The following is a 16,468-nucleotide window of genomic DNA, read 5'->3' on the forward strand; positions in this document are numbered from 1 at the left end:
TCATAAAACCTAAAAGGAATCACTAATCTTGAGACTACTGTAAAAATACATAATTAGAAGGACAGCTAAGTTGGAGACTCACAATACCTGATTTGCATTAAGAAGCTACATTATTGAAAACAGTAGTTATTGTCATAAGGATAGACATATAGACCAGTGGAACAAAAAAGAGACTTCACAAATAGACCCTCTTATATGGTCAGTGAAGTTTTGGGGTGGGGGGGCAAATATGCAAAGGTAATTTAATGGGGGAAACAGTTCATTCAGCAAATGGTGATGGAAAAACTAGATATCCATATAATATAAAAATGAGCCTTTACCTGCTACCTTACATCATATAGAAAAGTTACCTCAAAATGGATCGTAGACCTATATATAAAAGCTAAAATTATGAACCTCTAAAAGAAAACATAGGAGAAAATCTTCACAGCTTGAGGATAGGCAAAGATTTCAGGGCATTCTTCATAAAAGAACAAAATTGATGAATTCAATTTTGTCAAAATAAAGAACTTAATAGATAGCTTTAAGAAAAGGAAAACACTGGGAGACACTGTTGCTAAATCACATATAAATTTTATAGACAAATAATAAGACAGCCCAATTTTTAAAAATGAACAAGAGAATTTGAATAGATGCTTCTCAGAAGATAAATGAATGCCCAGTGAGAACTTGGAAAAATTGCAACATCATTAGTTATAAAGGAAATGTAAATTAAAACCACAGTGCGGTGCCACCCACCAGAATGGCTAATATTAAAATGGTCAACAGCAGCAAGTATTGGCAAGGAAGTGGAACAAACTGAAACCCACCTACACTGCTGGATGGGATACAAAATAGTGCAGCTGCTTTGTCAAGCAGGTTGGCGGTTTCTTATAACATTGCGTGTACACTTACCACATGACCCAGTAATTCCATTTTCTCTGATAACTGAACTTCAGATAATAAGAGGAAAGAGCTTTTCCTTCTCTGACTGCCTTAATATCCCTAAAAATACTCCAGTCGGATGCTAGATCTTTAACGTGTGTGTGTTGAGTATTGATTAATGATTGAAGTCAGTGTTTTGTGTCCTTTACTGGGAGATGTTTGTGAGCAGTTTTGGTTTACTTTGTTTTTAGATCTTGGGTTCTGTGCGGTGGCGGGACCGGTTCTGGACCGTGGCCGATACAGTAAAAGTGGATGCACCAGGCCTGGCCTTGCTTGCCCTTCACTGGCACTGGGTTTTAAAACATTTGGTTCGTCAGATCCCCCAACTCCTGATGAACCACGAAGACAAGTAAGAGTCATATTTAGAGTAACAACGTCAGTATCTACAGTATTGATGTTAAAGGGAGGAGGGTTAGGAATTGAAACGTGCTTCTTCTTGGCTTTACTTTGGTTTGTCCCCTTGGCCTGTTGGTGAATGTAAATCAGATATAAAATGTGAGTGATGTTCTTACCATCCAGCATTTCCCCCTTTCCTTACTTCCCTTCTGCCCTTTATCTCCTTTGTTAAAGATATTACAAAGAGGTTCAGACCGTCTCAGAACATATTCAGAATTGCTTGGGGAGCCCAACTGGTGGATTCACGGGTATAAAGAAGTTACAGAAGTTTCTGGGACGACCGTTTCCTTTTAAGGTATGACTTGGAAGCATGTAGTAAACACAAAGATTTGACCTCTTTGGCAGCTCTCCTGGAACGTGGGGACTGCCATTCAACTATACTCAGTCTTGCTTGCAAAGCTTAATTCTTAAATGTTCAATGAGTACTATTAACTGACTTGTTAAATGTTATCATTTTATTTATTCTTGAGACTTTTAAGGCTGAAGTAGACTTTTAACTTTATTACTGTGAATATCTTGAGATCTACAGGAGTAAACCAACTTTATGTTTTATAGAATCATTAAGGAAATATTTAAAACATTTTTTTCAGCCATGAATAGGCTGCTAAAAAGAACTACTTTTCTCCTCTGTAATAGGCTCTCCTGGGTTTTATTGTTTCAGGACAAGCTGGTGGTGGAGTGTTTTTCACAATTGAAGGTCTTTAACAAAGCCCTTGCCATCAGAGAGCGGATGCCTGCCCTTGGGGAGAGTGGATGGTGGGAAGACATTAGTCGGCTCCAAATGGTTGCTTCTGAATGGACATTAAAGAAAAGTCTCCTACAGGCCTGGGGATTGGTCCTCAGAGCTAATACTCTGGAAGATGTCAACCCAGGTAATATGCTCTGGAGTTTGGCTGGCTGACAGACGTTCTAAGCATGTCCTCTGCTCTGCAGCCAATAAGTTTTATTTATTTATTTATTTATTTGCAGCCAATACGTTTTTTAAAGTTTTCCCTTAGATATTCTCCTTTTATTTATTTATTTATTCCCTGTATACTATACTGACCACTAAATAAGTATCAGGCATAGGGCTAAACTTTTTCTTTTTTTTTTTTTTTTCTTTTTTGGCCACACCACGCAGCTTGTGGGATCCTAGTTCCCCGACCAGGGATCAAACCTAGATCCACGGCAGTGAAAGCCAGAGTCTTAACCCCTGGACTGCCAGGGAATTCCCTAAACTTTGCATATGTTATTTAATTCTGTCATTGGAATTGTGCAGGTGTTAGTAGCATTATTTAACACAGCGGTCCCCAACCTTTTTGGCACCGGGGACCGGTTTCGTGGAAGAGAGTTTTTCCATGGATGGGCTTGGGGATGGCTCAGGCGGTGATGGGGGCGATGGGGAGCAATGGGGAGCGATGGGGAGCGGCAGATGAAGCTTCGCTCGCTCGCCCCGCTGCTCACCTCCTGCTGTGCGGCCCGGTTCCTAACAGGCTGCGGACCGGACCGGGGGTTGGCGACCCCTGTATTAACACACGAGACACTCAAGCTCAGGTGAAGTTGAACTCAGGTTAAGCTAATGGTCATGTGACTGGCTGTTGGGAATCTGAGCCTGACCACTGACCACTGTGTGTCTTTTTGTCCAGATGAATTGAAGAGTCTTGTGAATGCTCAGTGTTCAGAACTAAAAGCCAAAGGAATTTCACTTGGTTTTCTGGAGAAAAAGCACAGTGAAGCTTCCTCCCTGTCACAGCCAGGCTCTACCTCCTTAATCCAACTCACCAGGAGTGTTCAGCTCTGGCCTGCAATGGAGTACCTGGCTATGCTTTGGCAGTACAGAGTCACAGCGGATTTTATGACACAGGTTTGCCTGAGAAGGTGAGCCATCCTTCAGTTTTTTTCCTTTGGGGCACTTATTTTCTTGCAAGGTTATTCCGTGTATCCTACATGTAAAACAAAGCAGAGCGTTGTCTTGAGGGGGCATAGTTGCTGAAGCAGAGGGAGGTCATTTGCCACTTTGGAAAGCCAAAACTTCTTGAAGATTCTTTGCCTGTTTTGGCTCCACTTCTAAAAGTTACTAGGTATGGGACTTCCCTGGTGGCGCAGTGGTTAAGAATCCACCTGCCAGTGCAGGGGACACGGGTTTGAGCCCTGGTCCGGGAAGATCCTACATGCCGTGGAGCAACTAAGCCCGTGCACCACAACTATTGAGCCTGCGCTCTAAAGCCCGCGAGCCACAACTACTGAGCCCATGCACCACAACTACTGAAAACCGCACACCTAGAGCCTGTGTTCCGCAACAAGAGAAGCCACTGCAGTAAGTCCGCACACCGCAACGAAGAGTAGCCCCCACTCGCCGCAACTAGAGAAAGCCCGCGCACAGCAATGAGGACCCAACACAGCCAAAAATAAATTAATTAAATAAATTTATATAAATGAATGAATGAATGAATGTATGTATGTTACTAGGTGTTTTTCCAGTAAAATTACTTGCTCGTTTTTAAATAAATGTACTCGATGTCCTGTGTGTTCCATCTTCCCTTCCCTTACATAGCAGTTTTCTAGCAGCTCATTGAAAGCCTACAGCCCACTCTCTCTCCCTCTTTATTTTTGGAGCAGGTCCAGCAAAAACCAGCAACCCCATGTAGAGGAGGAGATAAGTCATCACATCACATTTTGTCTTAAGCACACACCAGTTGCTCCTCAAGAGCTTCGAGACCTTTGGTCCTTAGCGCACCATCAAAAGGTAAAAACCAAAATCAAAATCAAAAAACCTCCTTTACACTATGAGCTGATTAGATTTTCTATGACAGACTGATTGCAGAACATTTATTTATTTAATCTCAAAAACTGCATGTTGTAAAACTCTAGTCTTATCTGAATTAAGTTTCCAAGGGGAGAACTTTGAATGTTCTTTGGCAGTAATTTCCTTGGTATTTCTCTACTCTTACCACAGATTCATTTCATTTGGTTTCCAGTTAAATGAGGCTAAAATTTTTGCTTATTTTTATTTTACTTGCTCAAAAATGTATTGTCAGAGTGTTTTTTATCCTTCCACAAGAGTAACTGTTAAATGTGAATAGTGGTAAACTGTAGTTAATGTAACTTCATTAGTACAACCTTAAATTTTTTTGATAATAATGTTTTATTCATTTATTTATTTTGATCACATAATTGTGTGATTATTTTAATTGAGTTTTCTCATGCACTCTTATAAAATCAGATCTTATGTTTTATAAAATTATAAATAGGTTAAGTGACTTGACCAAGACAACTGGGGTGGCAGAAAACCAGGAACATTAGGATTAATAATCTTTAAACGCATGTTAGTTTTAGATGAGTCTTACAAGACAGACCGTATAACGATTTATGGAACCTTTCTCAAATACTCTCTTATCTAATTATTCCTTTATCTCTAGATGTCTACTGAAGAGAGGATCTCTTTGTGGTCCGAGTTATTTAATTCCACGTTTACGTCTTTCTGGAGCAGTACCGTGACCACAAACCCAGAGTACTGGCTAACGTGGAGCCCTCTGCCTGGTGTGCAGCAGAGGGAGACACCCAAGTCCCTTCTGGACCCCACGTTAAAGGTTTGTCGCCATAAAATTATAAAAATGTTTGATGATAGTAGAAGAAACCTCTCAATGGATCTAGCAATGAACATTTATTCCTAGGATAGAGCAGTGACTAAGTAAGTGATTGCAATACTTTATTTTCTGTAGGATATTAATAAGTGTACCTTCAAAAAAGATATTCCATCTTAAATGATTTGGGAAATCCTGAATTAACGTAAAAACAATTTCCTTTAAAAAGTCTTTAATTTCTTTTCTAATTGAAATATTTTTTCTAATTATAAGATTTTAAACAGTACAGAAGCATGCAGATAATGTGTGCATATGTGTGTGTGTGTGTATATATATATACATATATATATATATGCATACACATATACATACACAATATGTATACATGTGTATTTATATACGTATATAATGTAGAATTCACTGGGAATAACCACTCATTGCTCTGTATCCTTCTGTTAACATGTATTTTTATATTAAATACATATGTAAACAAAAACAAGGCCACCTTCTTGGTTCACATGATATGTCGTGGAAATTTGCACCTGTCATTCCAGCTTATTCTTTTTAAGGTATTCCACTGTACGAATGTGCTGGAATGCATTTAATCACTTTCTTCTTGATAAGCATTGAGGTTTCTTGCCTTGTCCTCCCCCTTCCTGTAGCAAACATACCTGCATCAACTACCCTTGTATAAGCCTTTGTCCACTTGTCTGAGTATTTCTGTGGATGTGTGACGAGAATTGGAATTTAACCCTTGGCCAAAGTGTCTTCACATTTAAAGAGATTTGTAAATATTATCAGAATGTCTAGGGAAGTAGGTTTTTGTTTTTTCACTTTTTAAACCTGCAAGGAGACAGTGAAGAGGGAGAACATGAAGTCAGGATGACCACGGCGGACTTGGGACAAGAGCACGTTTCACTTATCATATATCCTGTGTTTCCGTATCTTTGCCCCACTAGGTGTTATTAACACTTTAAATTATTGCCAGTCATACAGTTAAAAAAAAAATCTCATTTTGATATGTATTCCTTTGATTATTATTCAGGTTGAATGTCTTTACATATGTATATTGATTGCTTTTATTTCTTTCTCTGAATTTTCCAGTCATGTTTATTGCTCATTTTGTTAAAAAAAAAAAAAAAAAGTCATTAATCATCATTTTATTATTGAACTTCTCTTTATATATTATGGATATTAAACCTTTACCCAACATATATTTGGAAATACATTTCTAGTGTTCTGTCATCTCTCAAGTTTGAAGACGTTTTCTTATATCACAGAAGTTTTATAGTGTTTTCTTTTCAAGTATGCCAGTCCCTTTCTACTTTCTGGCTTTGGTATCATGCTTTTAAAATAAGCCTTCATTACCTACAGAGTTAAAAAAACCATTTTCTCATATTTTCTGTTTTTTTTTTTTTTTTTTTCCCGGCTGCGTTGGGTCTTTATTGCTGCGCGTGGGCTTTCTGTAGTTGCGGAGAGCGGGAGCTACTCTTCATTGCGGTGCACGGGCTTCTCATTGCGGTGTCTTCTCTGGTTGTGGAGCATGGGCTCAGTAGTTGTGGCGCACAGGCTTCAGTAGTTGTGGCTCGCGGGCTCTAGAGTGCAGGCTCAGTAGTTGTGGCGCACGGGCTTAGTTGCTCCACGGCATGTGGGATCTTCCCGGACCTGGACTCGAACCCATGTTCCCCTGCATTGGCAGGCGGATTCTTAACCACAGCACCACCAGGGAAGCCCTCATATTTTCTGTTTTTGTTTTAGTTTTATGTTTACATCAGTCTCATCTGGGTATCTCGTTTTGTGAGGTGCGGATGCAAATTTTTTATTTTATACAAACAAGCATATCCAAAAGCAGTATTAACAACACCAGTTTTGACTAGTTCATCCTTTCCATCTCTTTTGAAATGCCATCTCTGTCATAACACCTTATTCCCATGATGTTCATGGATTTATTTTTGGACTCAGTTCTGTTCCATTGCTCTGTCAAGATTGATTTCTTTAGTGTAAAACATCTCTCAAAGCTTTTAGTGTTAAACCTTATGGGTCCCCAAGAGTTGCATAGAGTCAGGTTTGCTCTCATGTATATTTGACCCGCTAACCCTTTGTTCGTGGACAGCTGTTCCTGTGTCCCAGGTTAACAGTCCAGGGAGACAGGCTTGTCCCTGGCTCTTCTGTTCGTCTTCCAACTCCTTCCCCTGCCTCCAAGTCTCACCTTCCTGCCCCCAGCTCTGCTGCACGACTGGTCTTCCTGATGCCCAGGTTTGAGGTGTGTTCTTCTGCATGACTAAAGCACCCAGTGCTCCTCGCTCGTAGAGAATGGAGTCCTTCAAAGGCCCACTGCACCCGACCCCATTCTGCCCTTCTGGTCCTGTCTCAGGCTGATGTTTACCTGTTCCTAGCAACCTGAATCTCCTTTTAAAATTTTCTTTCTTTCCTCTAAGGTGCCCCAGTGCTGCTTGTTGAAACCCTTTTTTTTAATTTCTAAAAGCTAACATGACTCCTCTCCCCTTATCAGGGTCCCGGAAGTCTCAGTAGAGCAGTGTTCTCCAAGTGCTGCTTTGAAGTCTTGACCAGCAGCTACAGAGCAAGTCCCTGGGATGTGAGCGGCCTCCCCATCCTGTCCTCCTCACATGTCACCCTGGGGGAGTGGGTTGAGAGATCACAGCAGCTCCAGGACATCAGCTCGGTGCTGTGGACCAACATGGCTGTCCCTTCCGTAGCAGAGTTCAGGTATTCCCTCCCCCGGGTAGACGGTACAGCTCCCGTCTTCCCTCCAGAGCAGGTAGTGGGGACCTCGGTCAGAGCTTTCTTCGGTCGTGGCTAGTGCCGGTGGGTGGAGGAAGGGTGTTTTCTGGCTGGATGAGCAGGTTTTCAGTCCATGACAGAGACTGCTGTGAGCTGGCCAGCCACTCTGTCAGCTGTAAGTATATTGTGATCAAGAAGATGGTACTTAGAAAACCGTATCAGATTAAGTGAGAATTGAAATTCACCTCTAGGTGTAGGCAGTGCAGTCTGTCTTGTCATTTTCTGGAAGAACAGTAGCATGAGAAAGGAATGGGGGTCGCTGTGGTGCAGACCCTTAAGTGCTTCCCTGTCCCCACAGACGCACGGATTCCCAGCTCCAGCGGCTGGTGCTGTGCCGGCACTTGGCTGGCCTGGCAGAGCTGCTCCCTGAGCCCCGGCGGCAGGAGTACGTGCAGCACTGTGAGCAGCTGCTGCCTGGGGACAGCCAGGCATGCCAGCACGTGGGCCAGACTCTCGGGGACATGGCCGGGCAGGGGACGCTGCCCAAGGAGCTGCTGTGCCTTTTGCTCACCTCCCTGCGCCACTTGTTTGGGGAGGGGGAGGGTAAGCGGCACCTGCCTGAGCCAGCCCGCCGTGGGAGCCTGTGGGTGAGCCTGGGCCTGCTCCAGATCCAGACCTGGCTTCCCCAGGCACGCTTCGACCCTGCCGTGAAGAGGGAGTACAAGCTCAAGTACGCCAAGGAAGAGGTATGGAGGGAGGGTTTGGAGCGCGGGCTGCATCCCTGACTGGCTGGCTTTGCTTAGTATATTACTCCTTTCTCTCCCTTTGGGTGCTCAGAGCACAGAGGGATGATTTTACATAAGCTGCCCTGTGACATCCCAGGAGTGTGTTCTAAAGACTGTGTTTTCCTCTTTGCGGGTTCCTCTGAGTGGGTTCAGGCACTGGGAGGGGCCATTCTGATGTATCTGCTGATAGGCTGCCCTGGGCAGAGGGCACAACAGGAGACCACTAGTGGTATCCCTCCCTATCCAGATCCCTCTGCCTAAAGTAAGTGGTGGATATTTGGATTTGGGTAACTTCTTTAGGGTATAGCATTCCTTAGGTTTTGAACTTTTGGCGTTTATTATCCAAAACTCAGGAAGTAGGTAGATTCGGATAATGTGGTGTATCTCTTGCTATTTGAACTTCCAGCCAAACTCAGGAACTGAGTACATTAAGATAGTGATACACTAGTTCTATATTTTGAAGAAGGAAAATTATGTTAGTTGGGGTGATGATCAGACTGCTGTAGCAGAGACTTAGAAGTTCATTGGCATAAATGAGATAGTTTCTTTTCACCTGACAGCTCTGAGGTGAGTGGTCCACGTTAGTGGAACAGAAACCCCTGCCCTTGGGTCATTCAGGTTCCTTCCATCCAGGGAGCGACCCTTCCCCAGGGCTTTGTCTCTGGAGCCTGGTCCTAGCTGGGCACAGCAGACCAGTCTCTCCCCTTCCGTTAGTTACAACAGCTGCAGTGTGAGTGGAAGACCCGAAGCCTCTCATCCCAGCTGCAGACCGGAAGAGACCTGGAGGATGAAGTCGTCCTCGGTCACTCTCATCCTCACGTCAGGTAACACCGTAGTGATTATTCCAGTTGGGGGTTATTGGCTTGAATATTCTTTTTTTTTTTTTTTAATATTTATTTATTTTTGGCTGTGTTGGGTCTTCTGTGCGAGTTGGGTTTCTGTGCGAGGGCTTTCTCTAGTTGCGGCGAGTGGGGGCCACTCTTCATCACGGTGCGCGGGCCTCTCACTGTCGCGACCTCTCTTGTTGCGGAGCACAAGCTCCAGACGCGCAGGCTCAGTAGCTGTGGCTCACAGGCCTAGTTGCTCTGCAGCATGTGGGATCTTCCCAGACCAGGGCTCGAACCCGTGTCCCCCGCATTGGCAGGCAGATTCTCAACCACTGCGCCACCAGGGAAGCCCCTTGAATATTCTTTTTAAAAAGACATTTTGTAGTATAATTACAGTGTTAAGCTGAGATTATGATCTACATCTCTGAACTACATTAGCAGGTAGATCCCAAAGCCATGGTTATAATCAGGAAAAATACATACTCTGTAAAAGGAGGGGGAGGACTCGCATGGGGCCAGGAGGGTTGAAAGCAGAGCTTATTCTCAATGTGGAAGGAGTGGCGTGCGATGACGTGCACTGTGGAGATCTGTTACCTTAGGAAATACTGTTTAGTAGTGGGTTCTGAGTTCCAGTCCTGTCCCTGACCTTTGGCTTTAAACCTTGGGTAGACCACTCAATACCTTAAACCTCAGTGCCGTATTTGTAAAAGGAGGATAATAGTGCCCACTTCAACGAGACGTGCCTCCGAAATGCTTGACGACACATGTTGCACGTGGTAAATGCCTGTATATATATTATCCATTTTCATTATAATTGTCCATATATCATCTTATGCCTCAGTAGCTGAAATGTCTTCCTTCTGTTTTCCTGAGGCTCAGTCTGGATTTGCTGCTTTGCTTCTGACAGAATTTGCATACTGTGTTAATTTGCCTTTAGGTTGCTTCGCCAGAGAATTGATCAGCTGGAGAACTTAATCTGCAGCCTGTCCAAGAAGCAGGCCTTCAGGCCCCCGCTGCCTGCGTACGAGTCCCTGGTACAGGAGGTCCACCACTATGTCACCAGCATCGCCAAGGCCTCTGCCGTTCAGGACCTGCTCACTCGGCTCCTGCAGGCCCTCCACACGGACGGACCTCGGGCTGCCCAGATGGCCCAGAACCTTCTGAAGGAGGAGGCCTCTTGGCAGCAGTCACACCACCAGTTCCGGAGGCGGCTGGCAGAGGAGTTTGCCCTTTACCCAGACGCAGCGGCCCCGCTGCAGGCGTCTGTCCTGCAGCTGCAGCACGGCATGCGGCTGGTGGCGTGCGAGGTCCACGCCTCACTCCATGGTGGCGTGGCCTGCGCGCACAGGCTGGGTGCCCTGGCCACATCCCTGTTGGCTTTCCCATCAGTGGGCCCCACCTTCCCCACCTACTATGCTCACGCAGATGCTTTGTGCTCGGTGAAGTCGGAGGAGGTCCTGCGAGGCCTTGGGAAGCTGCTCCTTAAGCGCCTGGGAGGAAGGGAGCTGGAGGGCAAGAGCCAGAGGCCCTGCCCCACCCAGGAACAGCTGCTGCTGAACGCCCTCCTGTACCTGCGCTCCCACGTGCTGTGCAAGGGAGAGCTGGACCAGCGGGCCCTGCAGCTCTTCAGGCGTGTGTGTCAGGTAAGCCCTCCTCCTGACGGGAGCTGGGGGCACGAGCAGGGCGCCTGCAGGACACTAGCCGTGCCCGGTGTAGGTGAGACCGTGGGTAGGCACTGGGGATCTAGGGTCTGTTACTGGCTTTTTCCCGTTTACCTGTCAGGTTTAGGGGCCTTTGTCAATTTTTAAGAGATTAGAAAAAATATTAGTGTTGTTAGCCCTTTATGCCTGATACACACTGCAAATATTCTCTCCTTTTTTGTTGGTTGTTTGACTTTATGGTGGGTTTTGCCATGTAATTGAATGAACTTTTATTAATATTAAGAAAATAGGGGCCCAGGTTCAATCCCTAGTTGGGGAACTAAGATCCTGCAAGCCAAGCAGCGCAGCCAAGAAAATAAAATAAAATAAATTCTGTTTTTCCCCTTATCAACAAAAGCAATTTGTTTTCATTGTAGACAATGAAAAGAATAAGTATAAGCGAAATTATTAGATTCTGCCGCTCAAAACTATATAACTGTTAACACATTGGTGTGTTCTATTCTAGGCTTGCTCATTTGCGCATGTATCTGTAAGTGTGTGTCTGTGACACTAAATTTTTTACAGCTGTTTTTTTCCCAGTGGTTTACAATTTTTTTGGGTGGTGGGGAGTAGACCCTTTTAAAAAATACAGGTATTAGCAGAGTGATCCAGTATTTAACAGATAAAAGGGCTGCTCTGGTTGAGGACAATGCTATACCCTCCGTGGTCCCCGAGATAATGTCCTCACATGGCTCGAGCCCTACAAACCGCTAAGAAAGTCCATTCTGTTTTATAACTTGCCTTGAAAAACCTAACAGCTAAAATTTAGTGCTTATTTCCCTCATGATTATGGTATTCTCCACCTGTATCATATTTAGTGACTGCCGGGTTTTCTGTTGTATGGGTAAGTCATTTAACAGTTCCTGTCACTGAATATTTACATTTATATGTAAAGTTTTTTTTTCTGTTTTGGGGAAAAAAATTTAAAAAACCCAAACCAGTGCCATCCTAAAAGTCTTAAAGCTAGATCTTTGGGTAAAACTTCTAGAAAACAGAATTGCTGAGACAAAGGTTAACTGCTTGCTTGGGCTTTTAATACAAATTGTCATCCTGGGGTTGCTTATCTCCTCAGTTCTTCTCAATACTGGGTGGTTTCTTTATAGTTTTTGCCAATTGTAGGGCTTTAGAGGTAGTAGGGAATTTAAGAAATGTCTGGTGTCGTATAGCCCAGTTTTGCCTGATTGGTTCCCCTCCATCACCCAGTCCCCAGCCCATTTTCCCTTTTCCGAACCCCCAGGATATCTCCCTGAGGTGCTGGCCAAGTGCAGCCTGCATCACACACCCACGTTGCTGACCCTCACCCTGTCCTTAGTGCAGGGCACCATTCATGCCTGACGGGAAGTCCCCAGTCGTGCCACTACAGCAAGGTTTCACACCTGCGAAATTGTAACAGTACAGCAAGGGGGGTTTTAGGAAAGTCAGGTTGCTGCAGATGCACAGTTTGAAAACAAATCCCATTTGCTCTCTGTTACATGGAATTTAGTGTCTTGGATGTCGGCATTTATTTGTTCTTGAACCATGGTATTTTGTTTTCATGAGGAAGAGATAGCAAGTCTTGCCTCTGTTCATTGTAAATGCCTCAGCAAAGGCAAATAAGCTTCCTTTGGAATGTGTGATTTTTTTTTTAGGAAATCATCAATGAGTGGGATGAACAGGAACGCAGAGCCCAAGAGAAGGCTGAGCAGGAAAGCAGCCTGTACAGATACCGGGGCAGGAACTCTAGGACAGCCCTGAGCGAGGAGGAGGAGGAAGAGTGGGAGTTCAGGAAACAGTTCCCACTGCATGGAGAGGTTGGAATGAATTCCCTTGATACCACACACCTGCCCTTTGAATTCTTTTTTTTTCTTCCAATTTTATTGAGATATGATTGACATACAGCACTGTGTGAGTTTAAGGTGTACAGCATAGTGATGTGACTTACATCCATCATGAAATGATGACCACAGTAAGCTTAGGGAACATCCGTCATCTCATATAGATACAAAATAAAAGGAAAAAAGTTTTTTTCCTTGTGATGAGAACTCTTAGGATTTACTCTATAACTGACCTACAGCACTATGTTAGTTCCTGTTACATCACTTTGAATGGTTTTGTAATTTTTAAAATATTTCTCAATGCACGTAATTCCCTATTTCATTTTCTTGATCATTCACACTCCATCCTTCCCCCTTCCTTTTAGTCTTATTAGAACTGGATTTTGACTTTAAAAGTTCAATTGCTCTAATATTATTTACAGGACTTCGCAGATATTTTGGTAGAATCAACACTAGAGGCAAATAAGGGACCTTCCGACGGGCAAGAAGAGGAGGCCGCCACAGACCCCGCCCTCCTGTCACAGAGCTCGATGCAGGCTGTGATGCTGATACACCAGCAGCTGTGCCTCGGCTTTGCTCAGTCCCTCTGGTACCAGCAGACGCCGCCGCCACACGGAGCAGAGCACTACCTCAGCCTGTTTCTGTCCTGCTACCAGACTGGGGCATCGCTTGTGACAAACTTCTACCCCCTGATGGGTATGGTAGTTTACTTTTGTTAAGCTCTTGGGAAATCAAAACGAATAGATGTGATTGCTACTTCTGGAACAATTGAAAACTGTTACGTCCCTGTTTCTGCTAAATTCCTTATTGATGGAGTTTCCTTAGCTTAAAGGACTTAAGCTAATTCCAAAAAATTGATTTAAAATTCTGCAATAAAGATGGGTTTTCACCCTTTGAATACGTGGGGGTAAAGGGATTAAGAGTAAGGATATAGAATTAGTTTAAATGGTCTTGTTTCTCCGCATTATTTCCAATTCCCCTTTCACAGCTTCAGTGCTTTTCTAATGAAGTCATGTATTCCTGGGAGCAACCTGGCAACTCACAAATTAATCTCACAGGATATGGTTTGATGCAGTTTCCTATGTGACCTCATGAGTTATTCCTTGCAAGTAGGAAGGAGGCTTTAAATTTCATTTCTGCCTACCAAGAAGAGCTACAAAAACTGGGAATTGGAATCCATCAAACCAAACTCTGTACCCTCTTGATTACATGTAGGCAGTATCTGAGTTCCTCTGTATATACCGAAACTTGGGGCAGATTTTGGTGACCACTGTAGTATTGGGGTCACAGTCTTTTAGACCTTTGCTGCTTTGGGGGTGAATGGCATTGCAATATCTACTTCATTTAGTCACAGTCATTCATTATTTCTGAGCATGTTGCTGACCTCATTGTAACTTGATACCAACTTTACAGTGATCTTGTTAACTTCACAGGAGTTGAGCTGAATGACCAGCTCTTGGGCAGCCAACTTTTGGCCTACACCCTGTCCCGTAACACTCTCTTTGGGGAGGGGACCTTGGACCTGATGGTGAAGTCTGACGGTCCCTATGACTTTTACCATCACCCCAACGTCCCGGAAGCTCGGCACTGCCAGCCTGTGCTTCAAGGCTTCTCAGAGGCCGTCCGCCAGCTGCTGCAGGATTGGCCGGAACATCCGGCGCTTGAGCAGGTAGGGCGGCAGTGGGGAGGCAGCCTCTCACTGTACTGGGGGCAGTGACTTGCACACTGGATACGCAAACAGAGGTTTACAGAACTGCGGTTCAGTGAGGTGCTGTTCCCTGTAGGATGAATATACCAGGTTGTAATGCTGTTGTGTAAATGGTGTTTGAGATTCCACTTATTTTATCTGCTGCTCAGGGTTTGCCGTCCGTATATTGAAGTGCTGCTAGGTTGCTCTCTTTATTCAGACACATCCTTATACTAACAAGGGCCTGGCTTTTTCAAGATTGGCAGTTTTAACTCAGACCTTGCTCTGTGATCTTCAGCTAATTCTGTAATAACTTATAACAGAGAGTAATAAGAGTAATTACTTTATCAAACTCAATCTTATTTCCAGAGTAATGCAGCAGATAAAGTGTTTATCTTGGGCAGGATCTGCAGCCCTGGAAGTTTCACCCGCAGCCTTCCTAAGTGCTCACGAAGCAGGGCCTTTGCATGAAACTTCCAGTCAGGCCCCTTTTCAGTACCCTGTGACTTTGGGTGATTGACAGTCCCACGAGGATGCCCAAATCTTCTTCCCCCCCCTTCCCTCCCCTCCCCCCCTGCAGCTGCTGGTTGTAATGGACAGGATTCGTAGCTTCCCACTTTCCAGCCCCATCTCGAAGTTCCTGAATGGCTTAGAGATCCTTCTGGCAAAGGCACAGGTAAGAGGATTCTCTCCAGTCTTCATTTTAGTTATAGTCAACTGAAGAGATTCTCTTATCGTTAGAGGGACAGGATGTGATAGTTTGGGTTGGAAAAGGATGAACCTCCTTGGTTTTTCTGACATAGGGTCAGATTATTGCAAGTGAAGCCACTGCCTCCATGGGACACATAGGGGGCCTGCCTCACCTGTTCTCAAGGATGGGACGCAGCGTCCACCAGTCCTAAGGGCTCAGTCTGCCAGGACTTCTGGGTTGGCCTTCAGACCGGCAGCGTGCCTCCGCTCTTCAGCCCTTCAGTCCTCTCACAGCCTCTGAAGTGGCTGGTGCTTCCCTGATTTTCAGATTAGGGCTCTGGACTTTGGAGGGGTCACGTGACTAACAACAGGGATTCAGACTCAGGTCTCCAAACCCTGTGCTATTTGCTCTGCTGGAGGTCTGTCAAGTGACCAGAAAGAACTCAAAGCTGGATAAGCTGGATGTAAACTCATTCTGGTTAGTTATTGGTAAATCAGTATAAAATTGTTGAAGGTCCCAGGGGTCTTTGCTCAAGAAAAGTCCAGGGTGTTCCTGAGTGAGGAGGTGGTCAGGGGACTGAATAATGGCCATAGTAAATTTTATCTGTGTTTCTTCAGGATTGGGAGGAGAATGCAAGTCGAGCCCTGTCTCTGCGGAAACATCTTGATGTGGTCACTCAGATGGTCATCCGTTGGCGTAAACTGGAACTGAAGTAAGTGATACATTTGTCACTTCCCCTCCTGAACTTAGGTTGTAGGGATATAGTCTTTGGGTAGTTTGTTTCTTCAGAGTTTATGTAGTATGTCAGCTGGAGACCAGACAACAGCATGCGTTCGGAGGCAGCAGACTGGGAGCTTCTCCATCTCCATTTGGGAGGAAAGAATAGTGAATATTTAGCTTCTGCTTCTGTGGTTTCAGATGTTTGAATAGGTTTCCTTAAATGCCTCCTTGGCCTCTCCTTCCACGTTTCAGCTGCTGGTCCATGAGTTTGGATAATACCATGAAACGCCATACTGAGAAATCCACCAAGCATTGGTTCTCCATCTATCAGATGCTGGAGAAGCACATGCAAGAACAAACAGAAGAGCAGGAAGGTAACACCCATCTGTAAATTCCCTGCTTATTTAGAGGGTCCAAGCTAAGCTTGAAGTGCTGCAGAGTGTGGGATTTACCTGCTCCCATGGGTCCTCGCCCCACTACTTTCACATAGGATGTATCGTTTGAGTGCGAGGTATTCCTGAGAGGTCAGCCAAGAAAGCTGTGTAGTTTTATTCTTACTAAGAATAATAATGGAAGTCAGAGAGGTTTAAGTGACTTGTCCAGAGTCTAGAGAGCTAGT

At 44.5% G+C, this 16,468-nt stretch overlaps 1 protein-coding gene across 5 annotated transcripts in view; it reads left to right on the top strand.

Moving 5' to 3' along the window:
• MDN1 (midasin AAA ATPase 1) overlaps positions 1 to 16,468 on the top strand; it is a 158,290-nt gene that overhangs the window by 98,045 nt on the left and 43,777 nt on the right. For all 5 annotated transcript variants that reach the window (XR_014248649.1, XR_014248650.1, XR_014248651.1 and 2 more), the window contains exons 54-69: positions 1,116 to 1,273; positions 1,495 to 1,615; positions 1,982 to 2,192; positions 2,946 to 3,177; positions 3,919 to 4,045; positions 4,719 to 4,889; positions 7,396 to 7,610; positions 7,984 to 8,371; positions 9,125 to 9,234; positions 10,175 to 10,880; positions 12,566 to 12,727; positions 13,174 to 13,447; positions 14,185 to 14,420; positions 15,019 to 15,114; positions 15,747 to 15,841; positions 16,102 to 16,223. Coding sequence is in view for 2 of the 5 variants with exons in the window: in XM_082405917.1 (XP_082262043.1) it covers positions 1,116 to 1,273; positions 1,495 to 1,615; positions 1,982 to 2,192; positions 2,946 to 3,177; positions 3,919 to 4,045; positions 4,719 to 4,889; positions 7,396 to 7,610; positions 7,984 to 8,371; positions 9,125 to 9,234; positions 10,175 to 10,880; positions 12,566 to 12,727; positions 13,174 to 13,447; positions 14,185 to 14,420; positions 15,019 to 15,114; positions 15,747 to 15,841; positions 16,102 to 16,223 (3,424 nt within the window). In the remaining 3 variants the exon portion in view is untranslated. The remainder of the gene's footprint in view (positions 1 to 1,115; positions 1,274 to 1,494; positions 1,616 to 1,981; positions 2,193 to 2,945; positions 3,178 to 3,918; positions 4,046 to 4,718; positions 4,890 to 7,395; positions 7,611 to 7,983; positions 8,372 to 9,124; positions 9,235 to 10,174; positions 10,881 to 12,565; positions 12,728 to 13,173; positions 13,448 to 14,184; positions 14,421 to 15,018; positions 15,115 to 15,746; positions 15,842 to 16,101; positions 16,224 to 16,468) is intronic.

The sequence above is a fragment of the Balaenoptera borealis genome (genome assembly GCF_965194805.1).
Source record: "Balaenoptera borealis genome assembly, chromosome: 9".
Taxonomy (NCBI): Eukaryota; Metazoa; Chordata; class Mammalia; order Artiodactyla; family Balaenopteridae; genus Balaenoptera; species Balaenoptera borealis.